Genomic DNA, 15,009 nt, shown 5'->3' on the forward strand with positions numbered 1-15,009 from the left:
TAATACAACAAAAAGAGATGTAATTTTGAGTTTTCTCTAGATATTTATAATACTGATAAAAGAATATCATACTCATTAAAGATTAGAGTCAACTATGTTCTCCCCCCCCCCCTTAATCTAACAAAAAGCTTTATACTTGTATACCTTTCTTCAGTAATATACAATTTTAAAAATCCTTTTTTTCCAGCTCAATAGCCACCTAGTGTTCAGATGTTATAGTCAGACCAGTATGGCCATTGTGTTCAACTGTCAGAAAGAAACAGCCAAGTTTCCTATCTTACCTTATACTGGGGCTGTGGAGAAGGAAGACAATGTAAGTATATTGACAACATAGTAATCCATAGCCATGTGTTCAGGTTTAGACAACATAGTAATCCATAGCCATGTGTTCAGGTTTAACATAGTAATCCATAGCCATGTGTTCAGGTTTAGACAACATAGTAATCCATAGCCATGTGTTCAGGTTTAGACAACATAGTAATCCATAGCCATGTGTTCAGGTTTAGACAACATAGTAATCAATAGCCATGTGTTCAGGTTTAGACAACATAGTAATCCATAGCCATGTGTTCAGGTTTAGACAACATAGTTATCCATAGCCATGTGTTCAGGTTTAACATAGTAATCCATAGCCATGTGTTCAGGTTTAGACAACATAGTAATCCATAGCCATGTGTTCAGGTTTAGACAACATAGTAATCCATAGCCATGTGTTCAGGTTTAGACAACATAGTAATCCATAGCCATGTGTTCAGGTTTAGACAACATAGTAATCCATAGCCATGTGTTCAGGTTTAGACAACATAGTAATCCATAGCCATGTGTTCAGGTTTAAAAAAGGGAAAAGTGACAGTAATAATGTTTCTCCTAGATTTCAGAAACTGCTTAATCATTAAAAAAACCAAAAAAATCTCACAGCTAGCTCAAAGCTTTTCTCTATTTCTTCGTCAATTTATCCTTTTCTGCACCCATTGTATAAAAAAAAATTTAATCAACGTGTGGTTCGTTTGATCTCAGTACTTCATTGGTTAAAATCCAATAATAACGTCGAATTTTCTTGCTTTCCTCTGAATTTCCTATTGTGACGGCATGAAAAAGGCAACCATGCCTAACGACGTCACATAGAAAGAACACATCTTTTTGCAGATCATTCGAAAAGAAGGAATAAGTTTGAAAAGAAGGAATAAGTTTGCCTGTATAATGTTAGAAAATCATTTGAGAAACAGATTCCACCACCAAATCTCGTGTAATACGATATTTATCCACTCTCCACATTTAAATTTAAAATATTTTACTGTCTCGAGTGGATAAATATTGTATTACACTTGATGCAGTGGTAGAATCTATATTTAATAAATTTTGATAAGAAAATATTTGAAAAAGCAACATTAACATGTTTAACCCTCCCCCACATTCACTATGTATATGCCTGTCCTAAGTCAGGAGCCTGTAATTGTCAGTGGTTGTGGTTTGTTGATGTGTTACATATTTATTTTTATTTCAATTTTTGTATATTAATTAGGCTGTTAGTTTTCTTGTTTGATTTGTTATACATTTGTCAAATCAGGACCTTTTATAGCTGACTACGCGATAATGGTTTTGCTCATTGTTGAAGGCTTTACATAGACCTATAGTTGTTAATTTCTGTGTCATTTGGTCTCTTGTGGAGAGTTGTGTCATTGGCAATCATACCACATCTTCATTTTTATATTGTCATTATTTTCAAATATATGCTGTAACTGAAAAGATAATTATGTATTTTTGTTAAATATGAAAACAATGAAATCATTTCCACTGAGCTACTAATGACATCCTTAGTTAAGAGATGTTAACAATCCAAACAAGTGTTTTGAATAATTATCTATATTTTTTATATTTCTATATTATCAATTTCAAATTAATTTGCAATTTGTGTTTTAGGAACAATTACTTACAGGAATAAACTTTACTTCAAGAGCAGCCAAAGAACTTATGAGAATTTTCGCACCAAAAACTCAAAAGAAAAACAGAGGAAAACAGAAAAAGGTAAAAAAATATTAACACATCTACAGAATTTAAAAATTGGATCACATCTGTCAGAAGAAAAAATCTACAACATAGAAAGCATAATGGAAGATTGCCACATTATCATTTATAAGGTATTTTTTTTTCTCTTTAATATTAGTTATAATCTAAAGCCTTATTAATTGTTTTTACTGAATCTTTAAAATAATTTGTTAACCAACTTTTCAACATAAAGGGTTTGTATATTAACATAAAACATGCATCTAAGACAACGTTTGTTTTGATAACCAAAATGCATAATATTTTCAGGTGAAAGCACACATAGCTGAAATGCAGAAGTTATTAGAGTTTCCTGATAAACTGCAGTATGAGCACGAATCTGAAAGAGACTTAGCAAGATTACAAAGAAAAGCAAAGTAGGTTTAGTTAGGTTTGGATAATAAAAGAATACAGATAAATCGGACATGAGACAATACTCTCTTTAAATATTTACAAATAATATGCAAGTTTTCACAGAAAAGCAAAGTAGGTTAAAATATGTTGTCTTTTGCAGTCAAGTAAAAATCATATAGATTGGGACTAGAGATCTGCAATAAATACCATAAACATTAATTATTTACTAGTCATTGAATGTTTTCAATTTAACTAGTAATATAAATGGTTTGGAAATGATCAGTTCCTAGTTATAGAAAATTAAATATGTAAAGTGGAATAAAAAGAATCAATAGTATTTTGTGGTACAAAATGGTCGCATGCTGTGAAAGGTTCATTCATTCTTTAATTGCAGTACTCACAGAGAAAACTGAATTTAAATAGATTTTTACCATTGTTGATTCATTGTATGAAACTAATTTCTCCTTAAAAAACAATTATGATAGGAAAAAAATTAGAAGAACATTTCTGTTATTGTTTATAGTTTCAAGAAAGTATAGTCATTTGTTACAAGTTTTATCAAACTGTGTCATGGAAGTTTGCATTGTAATCTTAATTTGTAGAAATTTAGTTGATGATTGGATGGAACATTATCGTGTAACAATAGGACTTATCTCCCCTGATATCAGCCGAATGAAAGACCGACCGGAATTTACAGATTACAGACGCAAGATACAATCAGCTAGAATATCAGAAAGACTGGACAGAGACCCAACAAGCCAAAGACCAGTACTTGACCTGGCTACTGACAGACGAATTAGAGCTCCTTCGGCACCATTAGGTAATTGCAAAGGAAAAATAGGGGTTGTATACTTTCTTATATCCTACCAGTCATTTTTTTTTATTCTGAAATTGAGAAGCAGTATATCTGCTTCACTGCAATATAATAGAACCGCATACTGCAATTAAAAAATACTGAACAATTAGGAATTTCAGGATACAGGACACTTCATAAAATTCAAGGGTATTTAATATTTTATTTTTATTTTCAGGAAAATTTGATGCATATTGTAAGATATCTAAAATGTCTGAATCAAGGTTCAATTTTTATTACTTATCAATTTAGAGTTGTGTTTTACTAAACAACCAAACCAAATTCAATGTCATTTTGAAAAGCAAGTTTAAATTTGGCTTATTGTTTCTAAAAGAAAAGGTCAGCCTAATTCATATTTATAACTATTCGTAAATATAACTTTTTACCTGATACTAATGTTCAGATTTGCATATGTTATGACTTACTGACCTCATATATTTATTTTAGCCCGTTCTTGCCTAAAGAAAGGTAAAGTTAACCCTATCTAAATGATCACCTATACACCCAGAATCCCTATCCTATATTACCTGAACGTCGTAAACGAAACCTTTAAACCAGAATTACCAGTTGCAAGGGTTGAAATAAGAAATAGAATTGTTTGTTTGTTTTTGCAGGAAGATTATTAGGGCAAGTTAAGTTCAAAATTAACATGCCTGCTTGATTTCTTAATTTATTTGCCGAAATAGTTTTAAAGTTATATTTATTTAATTTAATAAGTCTTATTTCAACCCCAAAGTACTTCATTGCCTGATTCAAGAAGAAGACTAGATTTACCTACCTAACTATTCTTAAATGCCATGTGTAATTTATCTTTATTTTACTTGACAATTTTGAACAGGAACTATGAATTGTCAGAAATAGTTCATACTGTTGATCCTTATACAACCTTTCCCTGTGGCCAGCCAGAATTTGTAAACTGTTAGCTAACACAGTAATATAACATTTAAGTCAGTCACTTCTTGCATGACCTTATCCTAATCTTAACATTCCAGTACCTTTATTTAAGTTTTTGGAGAATGTCTGTTTCTCAATAACTCATGCATGACTCATTCATAATTTATTTGGTATGTGGATTTTTTATTGCAGCAGTTGACACATTAAACATTTTGAATTAACTTCCTTGGTAACAAAGCATGATAAATTAAAAGTATTAAACTTAGTGAAGGGAGCACATGTCTGTCCAAACTTTGACCCCAATTTTGTGCTGTTAATAGATTTAGATGTATGCAGATAAAACAATTAGTGAGTGATCTCCTTTTGCGTTGGTTATATTTTTCAAGGTATGCTACAGCTACTTGAAGGTAAAATCTATAAAAACTTTAACCATATACCCTTAAAAATATATCCTTAAAATTATTATCACTTTCAAAAGACAAACTTTTCAGTATTAATGTTTGGTTACATATGCTGCAGTGAAATTATAAGAATATCTGGTCTACAAGAGTTTAATTTGAATGAATGCATGTTTTTTATTTCCAGTTTTATCACGGACCACACCTAAAGACACTGCAAGGAAGTCTGCTGTGGCATCAGTGGTTAAGTTTGACGATGAGCCACATGAGATTGGTGATGATGATGTATCACCCACGGCATTGGCTGTACTAGAGAGATTAACACAGTAGGATTATAATTTGTTAGGGAATTGGGCTGTTCACTTGTTAGATGTAATTACAGATTGACCATAAATATGAACCTCATTGGCAAGCTAGCATGAGAACTCATGATTTTAAGCCACTTTTATTTTGGACAAGTCGATTCAAATATTGCCAGTAAGGTAGTAAATTTTATTTATCATCTCTTTTCCTATATATATTTTTATCACAAAAGAACAAAGATTGAGGGCTGTGTATAATGTCATACTGTTGTCCAACACCAGAGAGTTTGTCATGTGTAATGTTATAATGTCTGTCTGCAAGGCCAAGGTCACAATAATAGTTTCAAATAAACAAATTTTATTCAGACACAAAACTTAATGTTTAATGAAGGATAAGTATACTTGATATATAATTGTTGTCCCAAACCAGAGGGTGTTGGTCAAATAATGTTGGAATGTCTGTCTGCAAGGTCAAGGTCACAAACTTGATTTATCATAAATACACAGATTTGCTTCTTAACCAGAATTATGAAATGCTTTGAAAGACATTAGTGATGGCAATAGTTGAATGCAGAGGTGATTTTATGTTGTGAGTTTTGCTCACAGTACCTCTAGCTAGCTTTTGATGATGCAGGAATAAAGAATAATTTCTCCTTTGACAAAAGTCACATAATAATTTTGACAATTTAAGATAAATTGAAACAATCATTCATTGAAAAAGTCACAACTCTTTCATGCATATATTCTAGTAATTTTTGTTGTCAATGGTTTGAACTTGGGTATCCACTTAAATATGTCTTCCCAGGCAGTTCAAATTTATAATAATAAGAACAAGTTTTAACAGTTTGAGTGGAACCTAGCGAAAATAAAATTATATGTTGCTTGTATTGATATATATTCATCTGAAAAATCATAGGAAACACATTTGTAAATATTTATGTTTGTTATAATAGTATACAAAGTTATCCTGCATTTTGATATAAATTAAATACAATTTATTTTTCAGGTCAGCTGGTAAAAGATCAACTAGAAGTACTAGAACAAGTTTATCTAGTGCTCCTGTGTCTCGACAGTTAACAAGCTTGAGCCATATAGACTTGTCATCTGTCAAAGTCCATTGTCCAATAGCTATTCGACAACAGTTATTAGGATTAGAGCGGCCATCTTGTCGCTGCAGCAGACATTACATTCCACAGATCACTGACATTGAATATGATGATTTTGTATCAACAGAAGCTCCAGAATCACAAGTTATTGTTATCAGCGTTATTTCGTCATTGTAAGTCAACTTTCTGTTGCCCTATACACGTCTCATGGTTATACTGTGGATTCATTATTATTCATTGGACATCAATTTTCGTTGAATTCGTGGATAACGGTGAACCACGAATTTCATTGTTTAAATAGATACAAATTTTGTACACTCTTGTATGCAGACTGTCCAAACCACAAAATCAAATTCATTTTTCTCTTCAATCTCTTCAATCCACAAAAATGAATGAATCCACAGTATTTGTTATTGACATACATCCCACATCTTTTCTTATTCATATTTCTAGAATTCTCACTAGTTGTATTATGACAAAGTATCATGTGTTTTAAAAGAATAGGTCACCTCTTTAATTTTCACTGTACTGATATTCTTTAAGTATTTTCAAGACATCTGAGAAATGTGTTTAAAGAAATCAAGAAAATAATTGAATTTGTGAAATTTTCAAAATGAAAATTCAGATTATGGTGCACATTGAAGAAAATAGTACTAAAAAAATCATTGTTTGACTTTCAAACTGTGTGCTATATTGTAACAGAAGCACAAAGTGTTAGTTCAGCCTGCTTGTTAATGACACATAAAGGGAAAAGAAATATAAAGAACAATTCCAGTAATAATATTTGTTCTTTATTTCAGATTTCCATATGTAAATTCAGCAGAAGATATGTTGGAAGAAATTTATATGAATCAAAATAGGAATCGGACTAAACCTTGTGTTCAAGGACGGAATGATACCTATAGGATTTTTCAATATGATATTAATACGGCAGCTGAAGGGTCACATCACACAACACCTCTTCTTCTTACTCGGCATAATGTAGTTCCTGGCATGATTCTTGTAAGTACTAGTATGATTGAAAGGATATGGTTCATTGGATAATTCTCTTTGTAAACTGGCATTTTAAAAATTTTGCTCTCACAAAGCAGGGTACATATTCATATTTTATTAAAATAAACACCATGGCTAAAAATGAAAAGGGCAAACAGACAAACAATAGTGCACATGATACAACATAGAAAACTAAAGAATAAACAACACAAACCCATCCAAAAACTAGGGGTGATCTCAGGTACTCTGGAAGGGTAAGCAGATAGCCTTGAATAACCTGCAAAACTTTTAAGTCTGGTATAAAAACCCAATGCTCAGGGTAAACTCTTATTCATTGTTTTCAACAAAACAGTCTGTGCAACCTGACCATTTGAGTCTTTGATTAATTTCTATGTAATTTCTTAAAGTTATCACATTTTGTGACATTCAAAATATTCATATTGAAAAGAAATATACTTGTAAACTTTAGAAAAAAGTGTTCACTATCAAACTTGTATCTTAAACATAACATGCTATCGTATATGACTTTTTTAGATGTATATGAATGGGCATCTGTCATTCTGTGATCATATATTCAATGGTTATGGTAATGCAAGAAGAGACTTCAAAAAACAAGTAATGAAAACAAGGTTACAGGCAATGCAAGGGTTTGCCTTGCCCAGAGATTTCAGATTCAGGTAAATATCAAAAATTTAAGGCAAAGCAAGCAACCAGAAGTGATCTCACCAAATATTTTTAGACTCGCTTGATTGATTGATTGATTGGTGTTTAACACCACTTTCAGACTCTTTTTCTATACAAGGACATTAGCAGGTTGAAAATAATTTCAGTGAACACATAAATTATATTGTTACCAAAGATATCAGATCAAAATAAGATATTGGTGTTAAGACACATTCTACACTCTTAGCTGTTTCATGACATCCAGTTTTGATTGGTGAATAAAGCCATAATACAGAAAGAGCTACAACTTTGGGAGTTTCTTTTTCCCTGCTGATATGATTGATATGGCATGTATTAATTTACAAGCGCATGATTTGTATTCTTCGTTACATTTATGTATAATCAGAATAGGAATTAGCCCTCAAAAGAAACTGTTCACTAAAACACTAATTATAATTGAAATTTTCAGTCCAGTGAAGGGTAAATCTGGAATGAGATCAGCTTGGGGTGGAGAGATAGGGGGTACAGGAGTGGACCACTGGGGTAATCCTGGGATGTCAGTAGACTCTGCACTAATGCCAATACAGAGACCACTCACATCTTCCACTGACGAGGACAGAGTGGACCGACTCAGAGAAAACACAAATATACAGCAAGTCAAGTAAGTTTATTGTTGTCAAGTCATTGCATTTCATATCCTTGGTAAGTGAAGATATCGTTGGTGAATTAGAAAAACATTTTTATAGGCATTAAGGAGGCTCGCGGGTATAAGATTTTCAGAAAAAAAATAGACATTTAATTTTCATTACAAATTTCCTTAAGTAGTTGTTGCTTTATCATATGGCACAAAAATCATTCCAAAAAATCAATTTGTGTTGGCCCCAGCTATTTTTTTAAAATTAATGTAGATATCATTGAAAAAGCTCTAAATTATCTCCCTTTGGTGCAAAAATGCTATTTTTTTGGCATTAAAATTGAAATATCTCTTTTTACTCATCGGTGACCTATATTTTTTATTGTTGTTTTCAAATAAGCTATACATAAACTAAATAATTGTAAAATTTTAGCGATTTCTGTAATTAGGTTCTTTTTTTATTTCGATATTACCTCTTTTTCTCCTATTAGTTCAACAGAAAAAAAGGACATTTACAAAAATGTATGTTTCTTTCGAAGGCAGATTGTGAGCGTAAATGATCGGTGACCCCTCTTTTTTATTTCATTTTTCTATTAGATATAAGATGAAGTTCATTTATAGAAAAAAATAGCGAAATCTTATATTAAATAAAAAAAAAATGATTTAGACCCGCGAGCCCCCTTAAGAGAGAAAAAATACAAGTTTAGTCTACAACATATTATGCAATGTAAAGGGTTATTATTGTTAGTAAGGGTACAAGGTTTTGTAAACTTCCAGGTTTAGTACCATTAAACAAATTACAGAATTTTATTTTTGCAATTAATTGATCAGAATGAATTCAAATGCCATGGAGCAACATATATTTTACCAACCAAAATTAATGTCTATTTTTTGCAATTAATTGATCAGAATGGATTCAAATGCCATGGAGCAACATATATTTTACCCACCAAAATTAATGTCTAAATTAGAAAAATCAATGTTTGAATGGTGCTAAGATAAGTGATGCAGAAACCTGACCTGATCATTACATTACATATATATAATTCAATGTTACATGGTGTATTGTGTGTTTTATATTATTAGTAAATAGTTCTACATATTACTGTGGATTCATTTATTTTTTGTGGGTATCAATTTTCGTGGAGTGCTGAAAACTTGCATATTCGTGGATATTTGATTTTGTGGGTTTGCCAATCTCTGTATTCAAAGTCTATTGAAAATATGTTAATTTGTTAAACATTTGAATTCGTGGTTCACCTGTACCCACGAAACCCACGAAAATTGGTATCCAGCGAAAAATAATGAATCTACAGCAGCTAGATGTTACCTCCCATATATCAATGCTCACGGTTTGTAAATAAATCCCTCTCACAAATCATGGGGAAAAGTTGTTTTTCAAATGAACTCTTAAATTTCTAGAATTTCACATGAACATTTTTAGATGCTTAAAAATTTGACACAATTTTATAAAAAAATATTGAAAAGTTCATATACTCTTCACAAGAAAAAAAACAAGACAGAAAACTTGAAAAACAATTTCCTTTAAATTTATCCCGTTCCTCATGCATATTGAGGTAACTCTCAATGCTCACATATTTTCCAACTTCAATGAATATAAAATATCTATTCAAAACATGTAATCTTTCTTCTTCTTGATACCTTTATTGTTTTGCAACACAATGTATTGGAGAGGGACAGAAGGGCCTTTTTCTGGAATTAAGCATCTTCCCGATTTCAGCATGAAACTACATCTTACCAGAAACCACCCCTATTTGATAATGAAATGATAATTTGAGTAAGTGATGTCCCGAGTTTCAAAAAGTAATTATCTTTTTCTAAGAAACCTAGAATAAGATGTTATGATGGTCCCAGACAATTAGCCAGCTTTAAAACTAAGGACTATTTGTTGTACATGTATAATTTTCTTTGAATTTACAATTTTATTTCACTTTTCAAGGTGGATTAGGTATAGTGTGCACTGATGGAAAAGGGGATGGAGGTTTTGGATTTTTACACTTTTCACAATTTAGCTAGTGACAATACTAAAAGTACTTTGCTTTATTAAGAAATCTTTTAATTGATTTGATGCGATAGTATTGTTTATTAAATTTTGCCGTAAAGAAGATTTGGTGTTCAAACAACTTCTAATCTCTAAATAATGATAATAATATAAATCAATATCATCATCTTGAATAAAAAAAACCAGTAGTCATTTATTATCAAAACCCAGCTGAATTAATTTATGTTTACATTGGACCTTATTATTGGTACCTCTATTTCGATGGTTAGATAAAAATACTAAATATCAAATTGACCTGAGTGGGACTAAAGAAATCTTTTGCAATTTGATTACGTATTGGCATTTTAAATAGTGTTTGCAACTATCAAAATAGATTTAACCAGTCTCAAAATAATATGTCTATAACAGCTGGGTTTTTATAAGAAAAAAACTATATGTTTAAATAATTTAAATGTATTGTCACTTAAAGTTTTTTTCACTTAGGCCTAGGTCACAATTGTTGCTTGTAGACTTAAACGGTGACGGAGAAATTGATGAGGATTATCTTAACGTTTTAATTGGTGGCAGCTAATTACCAACTTTCTAATTGCAGATATAGTAAAACCATTACTTATTATTAAAAGTTACATGATATATTTAAATTGGGAACTACAGGTTACAGTTTTCACCAAATCTTATACAATTTTTTTCAAAATAATGAAAACGTAAATGATTTTTAATAATTGTTTTTTGCAGCATTGATGGATGTTATAATTTTTTAAGGGGAGATAAATATGCTTTGTTAAGCTAGATGTTTACAGTTTAATAGGAGATAGGTGTGCCCTTTCAAACAGGAAGGATATGCATTTCATCACTGATTGATGGAATAAATAGCATCATATTTTCCCTTAAAAAATTGTTGTTGATAACATGGTGAAAGCCCTATAATGTGTTTCAGGTTTCTTTCTATATGTGGTCAAGGAACGTTACCAGTATTATGCAAGTTAGCCTGTGTATACTATCTTTCTTGATTGTGTATGGTGTGTTATTATAAATCTACACCATACTGCCACTGTCATTACTAAGAAACAAATATCTAACAGATTTGATAACCTAATGTCACATTTTTGATTTCTCACAATTTTAATCTTAATCAAGATGTCTTCTCTATAGAAAACAATATCATTATAAAAGTAAAAATAACTTCAGTAGAAATTTTCATTATATCTTTATAACTTTTTAGGGAAATTTATGCTAAACTTGGGCCAATGCTATCAATTGAACCATTCAAGAGGAGGTAACTTGTGTTGTGTAATGCTCGCACATTTATAATCTCAGGGGAATCACCTCACAGTTCATTCGGGCATTTCATCAGCATGTCATTTACTGCTTTATCAAAAATATTACAATCAATGTAAAGATATTCAAGGAAATTAATTTTATAACATAATATGCATGCCATTACAAAGAATAATTTGAAAGGAACTCAAAATTTATCACTTGATGCATTTTTTATTTAGGCTAGCGTTGTAACTTTGGCATGTTTTCACTAAATCATTTGTTATAAAGCTTATTTATTCATTAAGACATCATACATAAAAGTTTTATAATGTTTTAGGGAACATAATTATACTTTCTGATTTTAAACCAGACTTGAATGAATTGTGTTTAAACAGAATTTTCATTAAATTAGGAATAAAACTCACATGGACTGTGTTAACCAATAATTTATGCTAATTTATCTAATATGTTAATTTATTTTAAAATCTGTTATAAATTCCTTTGCAAACTAATGGTAGATTTTATTTTATATTTTACACTCCGAATTTTATTTTTTAGGGTTTTGCATTTTAAAACTTTCTATAAATATTTTATATTTCTATTTTTTGTTTGAATCTTGTCTGGTTTGATTTTTATGAATTAGGTTTCTTGCCATTGACACTGCATGTAGATGAGTTATTTTATTATAACTTAAGTTCAAATTTTATCATGATAAGATATATACAAGACATGCCTGCTAAACATCTGTAAAAATTACATTAGTTCTTGGTGTGTGAGTCTGGACTGTACATAATTGTGATGGCAGACTCATGTTCTAATTATCTGAGTAAAGAATTGAGGGAAGATGGGCATAAGAATATATCTGACCTTCTGATGCATAGTTACACCTACATCATTTCATTCTATATAATTATTCATGGTGGTCACACAATGTTTTGATGGTCTTTCTCATTTATATCTTTTCAAGAACAAAATGTTCAATTTTATAAAATGACTCTTTTTATAAAGAATTTTGATTTTAAAGTTATTTTAATATCTTGATCAAATTTGAATGCAGAAATTTCTTAAATTATTTCTATGAACCTACATGTACTTTTTGATTAAAGAAAAAATAGTTAACTATGTTATTCTCATCATTTGCTCATTTGAACCGAGTTGAATAACTAGTAAGTCTGTTTCCCATTTTTTTGTACAGAGAGAAAAGTGGCCAGATCATTTATGTAAATTAGTTTGTAAGTACGACGAAAGGATTGATTTTGTAGTGAAGCAATACATGCACCAATATTTTAGGTTCACTACCTTTTGGATTATTGTTATTATTTTCTAAAAACAAGCCTAAGGGGGGTAACATGCAGTAGTTTAGGGTTCCAATTTTTATATTTACCGTACCAAATCAATTAAATAATTAAATATTTAAGCTACGAAGATAGGCACTCTTTCAAAGTAATATTACTTTCTGGTGGAGATATAATTTGTTTCAGTATTTTGTATTTAAAATTAATTCTGATACAAGCAGTGTCTTTTTCTAGAGCAGAACATTTATGAAAGAGAAAAATGATAAACCATAAAATGATATTACATTTTAAAGAGTGCATAGAGATATTATTTGTTTCAGTATTTTGTATTTAAAATTAATTCTGGAACAAGAAATGTTTTTTTTCTAGAGTAGAATATTCATTATAGAGAAAAAAACGATAAACCACAAATTGATATAACATTTTGAACATGTTAAACGAGTGCTCAGTTTACATAGAAGGAACTAAAGTCACACAGAAGTCAACTTTTTACAATAATATTATTTTTGAAACTTCAGATAACAATTATTTGCATTGTTTTCATTGGTGTTTCACTTATTACAAAGTCCGTTGAAAGTTCAGGACATACCAACTCAAGCTTCTTAAATTATTTAGAAACTCAGATTTAAAAGATCCTCCCATGAGGTTTATTGTCTAATAATTTAAAATTTGACCAATTTAGTATATTGAAAAATAACAACCAGTATGGATTACACCAAACAAGGTGTTTGTCCTGAATATGCATGAAATATTTGCCACTGGACATTAAACCATCAACAATCAATCAATCAAAAAAGTGGTTCAATATAACACATTTAAAAGGACTAACATACTCCAGTAGATCATTAACACTGAGAACGGTCAAGCAGCTCAGTACTTGAAAACACTCGTAAAAGTGTTTCTTTTAGAACTATCTTTAGGTGAAAAAACCAAGCTTATTATGTTTTAAATGTTGTTGTTAATCCACAAGGTCATGCACAGGGGTGTGCCAAAAGGATACATTCCGCATGAAAGGGTTTTAATAGGCAAAACATTTGATCCAAAAGGTCCTTGTAGGCAATACAATAGATACTACTCGCATGCTGGCATGGCTTCACATCTTTTTTTTAATTCAAGTAGAGATGCAATCGAAGGAAAATGATTTCTAAATTCACGTCGCTTAATGGTGACAATTGTTGCACTGTAATAAGATTGCTGCAAAAGTGTTGGGAAATTTATTATTACTTAGAAGTTGATGTATATGTAAGGGTACAAGCCATTTCACAACAAATCTTAAAATATCTACCAATCTATCAGAAGAATGTATTAAATGATCTTATGCACTTAAGACATGGTTCATAATGGAATATGTACTGATATAAATGATAAGTGCTGTTGTGGTGTCTAAAGTTTATGTGTCTTTTACTCATGTTTTTGTTTTGAAGCTTACTTTAACACTCCTCTTGATATTGTTTCGATTATTCAAATTAAAAAAAATAAAAAAATACACAATTTATAAGGCAAAAACTGGTAAAATTAATAAATGATTTTATCAATTTTTTAAAAATGAATATTACATTCTATATCTGCAAAATAACAATAACTTCAGAGTTAAAAAAAGGAATATTAAAAATTATTTTGTTGACTCATTTTCAATTTAATTGTATGGTAGCTTGAACTTAAACTTGCTACAAATGAATGAGAAATTGATAATTTAAAAAGGATTTGATTCAAATAAGGTTGAAATCTTTTAAATCATTAGAATTTTAGCTACGGTGACTTTAACATTTTATCAGAATATCAGAACTTATGACTACAAAAGATGCAGAACACAAAGTTAAAGTATTGTGAATGTTTTCTTTTAGATCTTGCATATTTCATTCAATCTTGTTTCATGTATGGTTATTTCATTTTATAGACTTATTTTGTTTACTGTATTTTACACTAGTATTAGAATTGTATAACATTAGTTAACAAATATTAAACACATATATTCATTGTTAATAGTGCATGGTCTGTGTATTTACTGCATGTTATTTTATTAACAGACTTCAGCGTCATCGGACTTTTGTTCCTCGTTTAGTTGATTTACAGGTAATTACAGACACTTTAAGACAGGTTCTCCCATGTATTTACAGTTTATAGGGAAATCCAAATGTTACATAAATTTCAACAATCCTATTAAATATCTTATTACATATTTATACATGAT

The 15,009-nt window shown here is 30.3% G+C and overlaps 1 protein-coding gene across 12 annotated transcripts in view; it reads left to right on the top strand.

The window, feature by feature from the left end:
• LOC134712944 (uncharacterized) overlaps positions 1 to 15,009 on the top strand; it is a 38,105-nt gene that overhangs the window by 20,086 nt on the left and 3,010 nt on the right. For 3 of the 12 annotated variants that reach the window (XM_063574901.1, XM_063574903.1, XM_063574909.1), the window contains 11 exons: positions 188 to 313; positions 1,921 to 2,025; positions 2,314 to 2,420; positions 3,000 to 3,217; positions 3,698 to 3,718; positions 4,730 to 4,868; positions 5,851 to 6,123; positions 6,751 to 6,952; positions 7,478 to 7,620; positions 8,076 to 8,267; positions 11,486 to 11,539. In XM_063574901.1, coding sequence (XP_063430971.1) covers positions 188 to 313; positions 1,921 to 2,025; positions 2,314 to 2,420; positions 3,000 to 3,217; positions 3,698 to 3,718; positions 4,730 to 4,868; positions 5,851 to 6,123; positions 6,751 to 6,952; positions 7,478 to 7,620; positions 8,076 to 8,267; positions 11,486 to 11,539 — 1,580 coding nt within the window. Of the gene's footprint in view, positions 1 to 187; positions 314 to 1,920; positions 2,026 to 2,313; positions 2,421 to 2,999; positions 3,218 to 3,697; positions 3,719 to 4,729; positions 4,869 to 5,850; positions 6,124 to 6,750; positions 6,953 to 7,477; positions 7,621 to 8,075; positions 8,268 to 10,200; positions 10,241 to 11,485; positions 11,540 to 12,718; positions 12,756 to 14,845; positions 14,892 to 15,009 lie in introns of those variants that run through there. The other 9 variants (XM_063574906.1, XM_063574905.1, XM_063574907.1 and 6 more) reach the window with 9 other exon arrangements.

The sequence above is a fragment of the Mytilus trossulus genome, chromosome 1, assembly GCF_036588685.1.
Source record: "Mytilus trossulus isolate FHL-02 chromosome 1, PNRI_Mtr1.1.1.hap1, whole genome shotgun sequence".
In the NCBI taxonomy this organism is placed as follows: Eukaryota; Metazoa; Mollusca; class Bivalvia; order Mytilida; family Mytilidae; genus Mytilus; species Mytilus trossulus.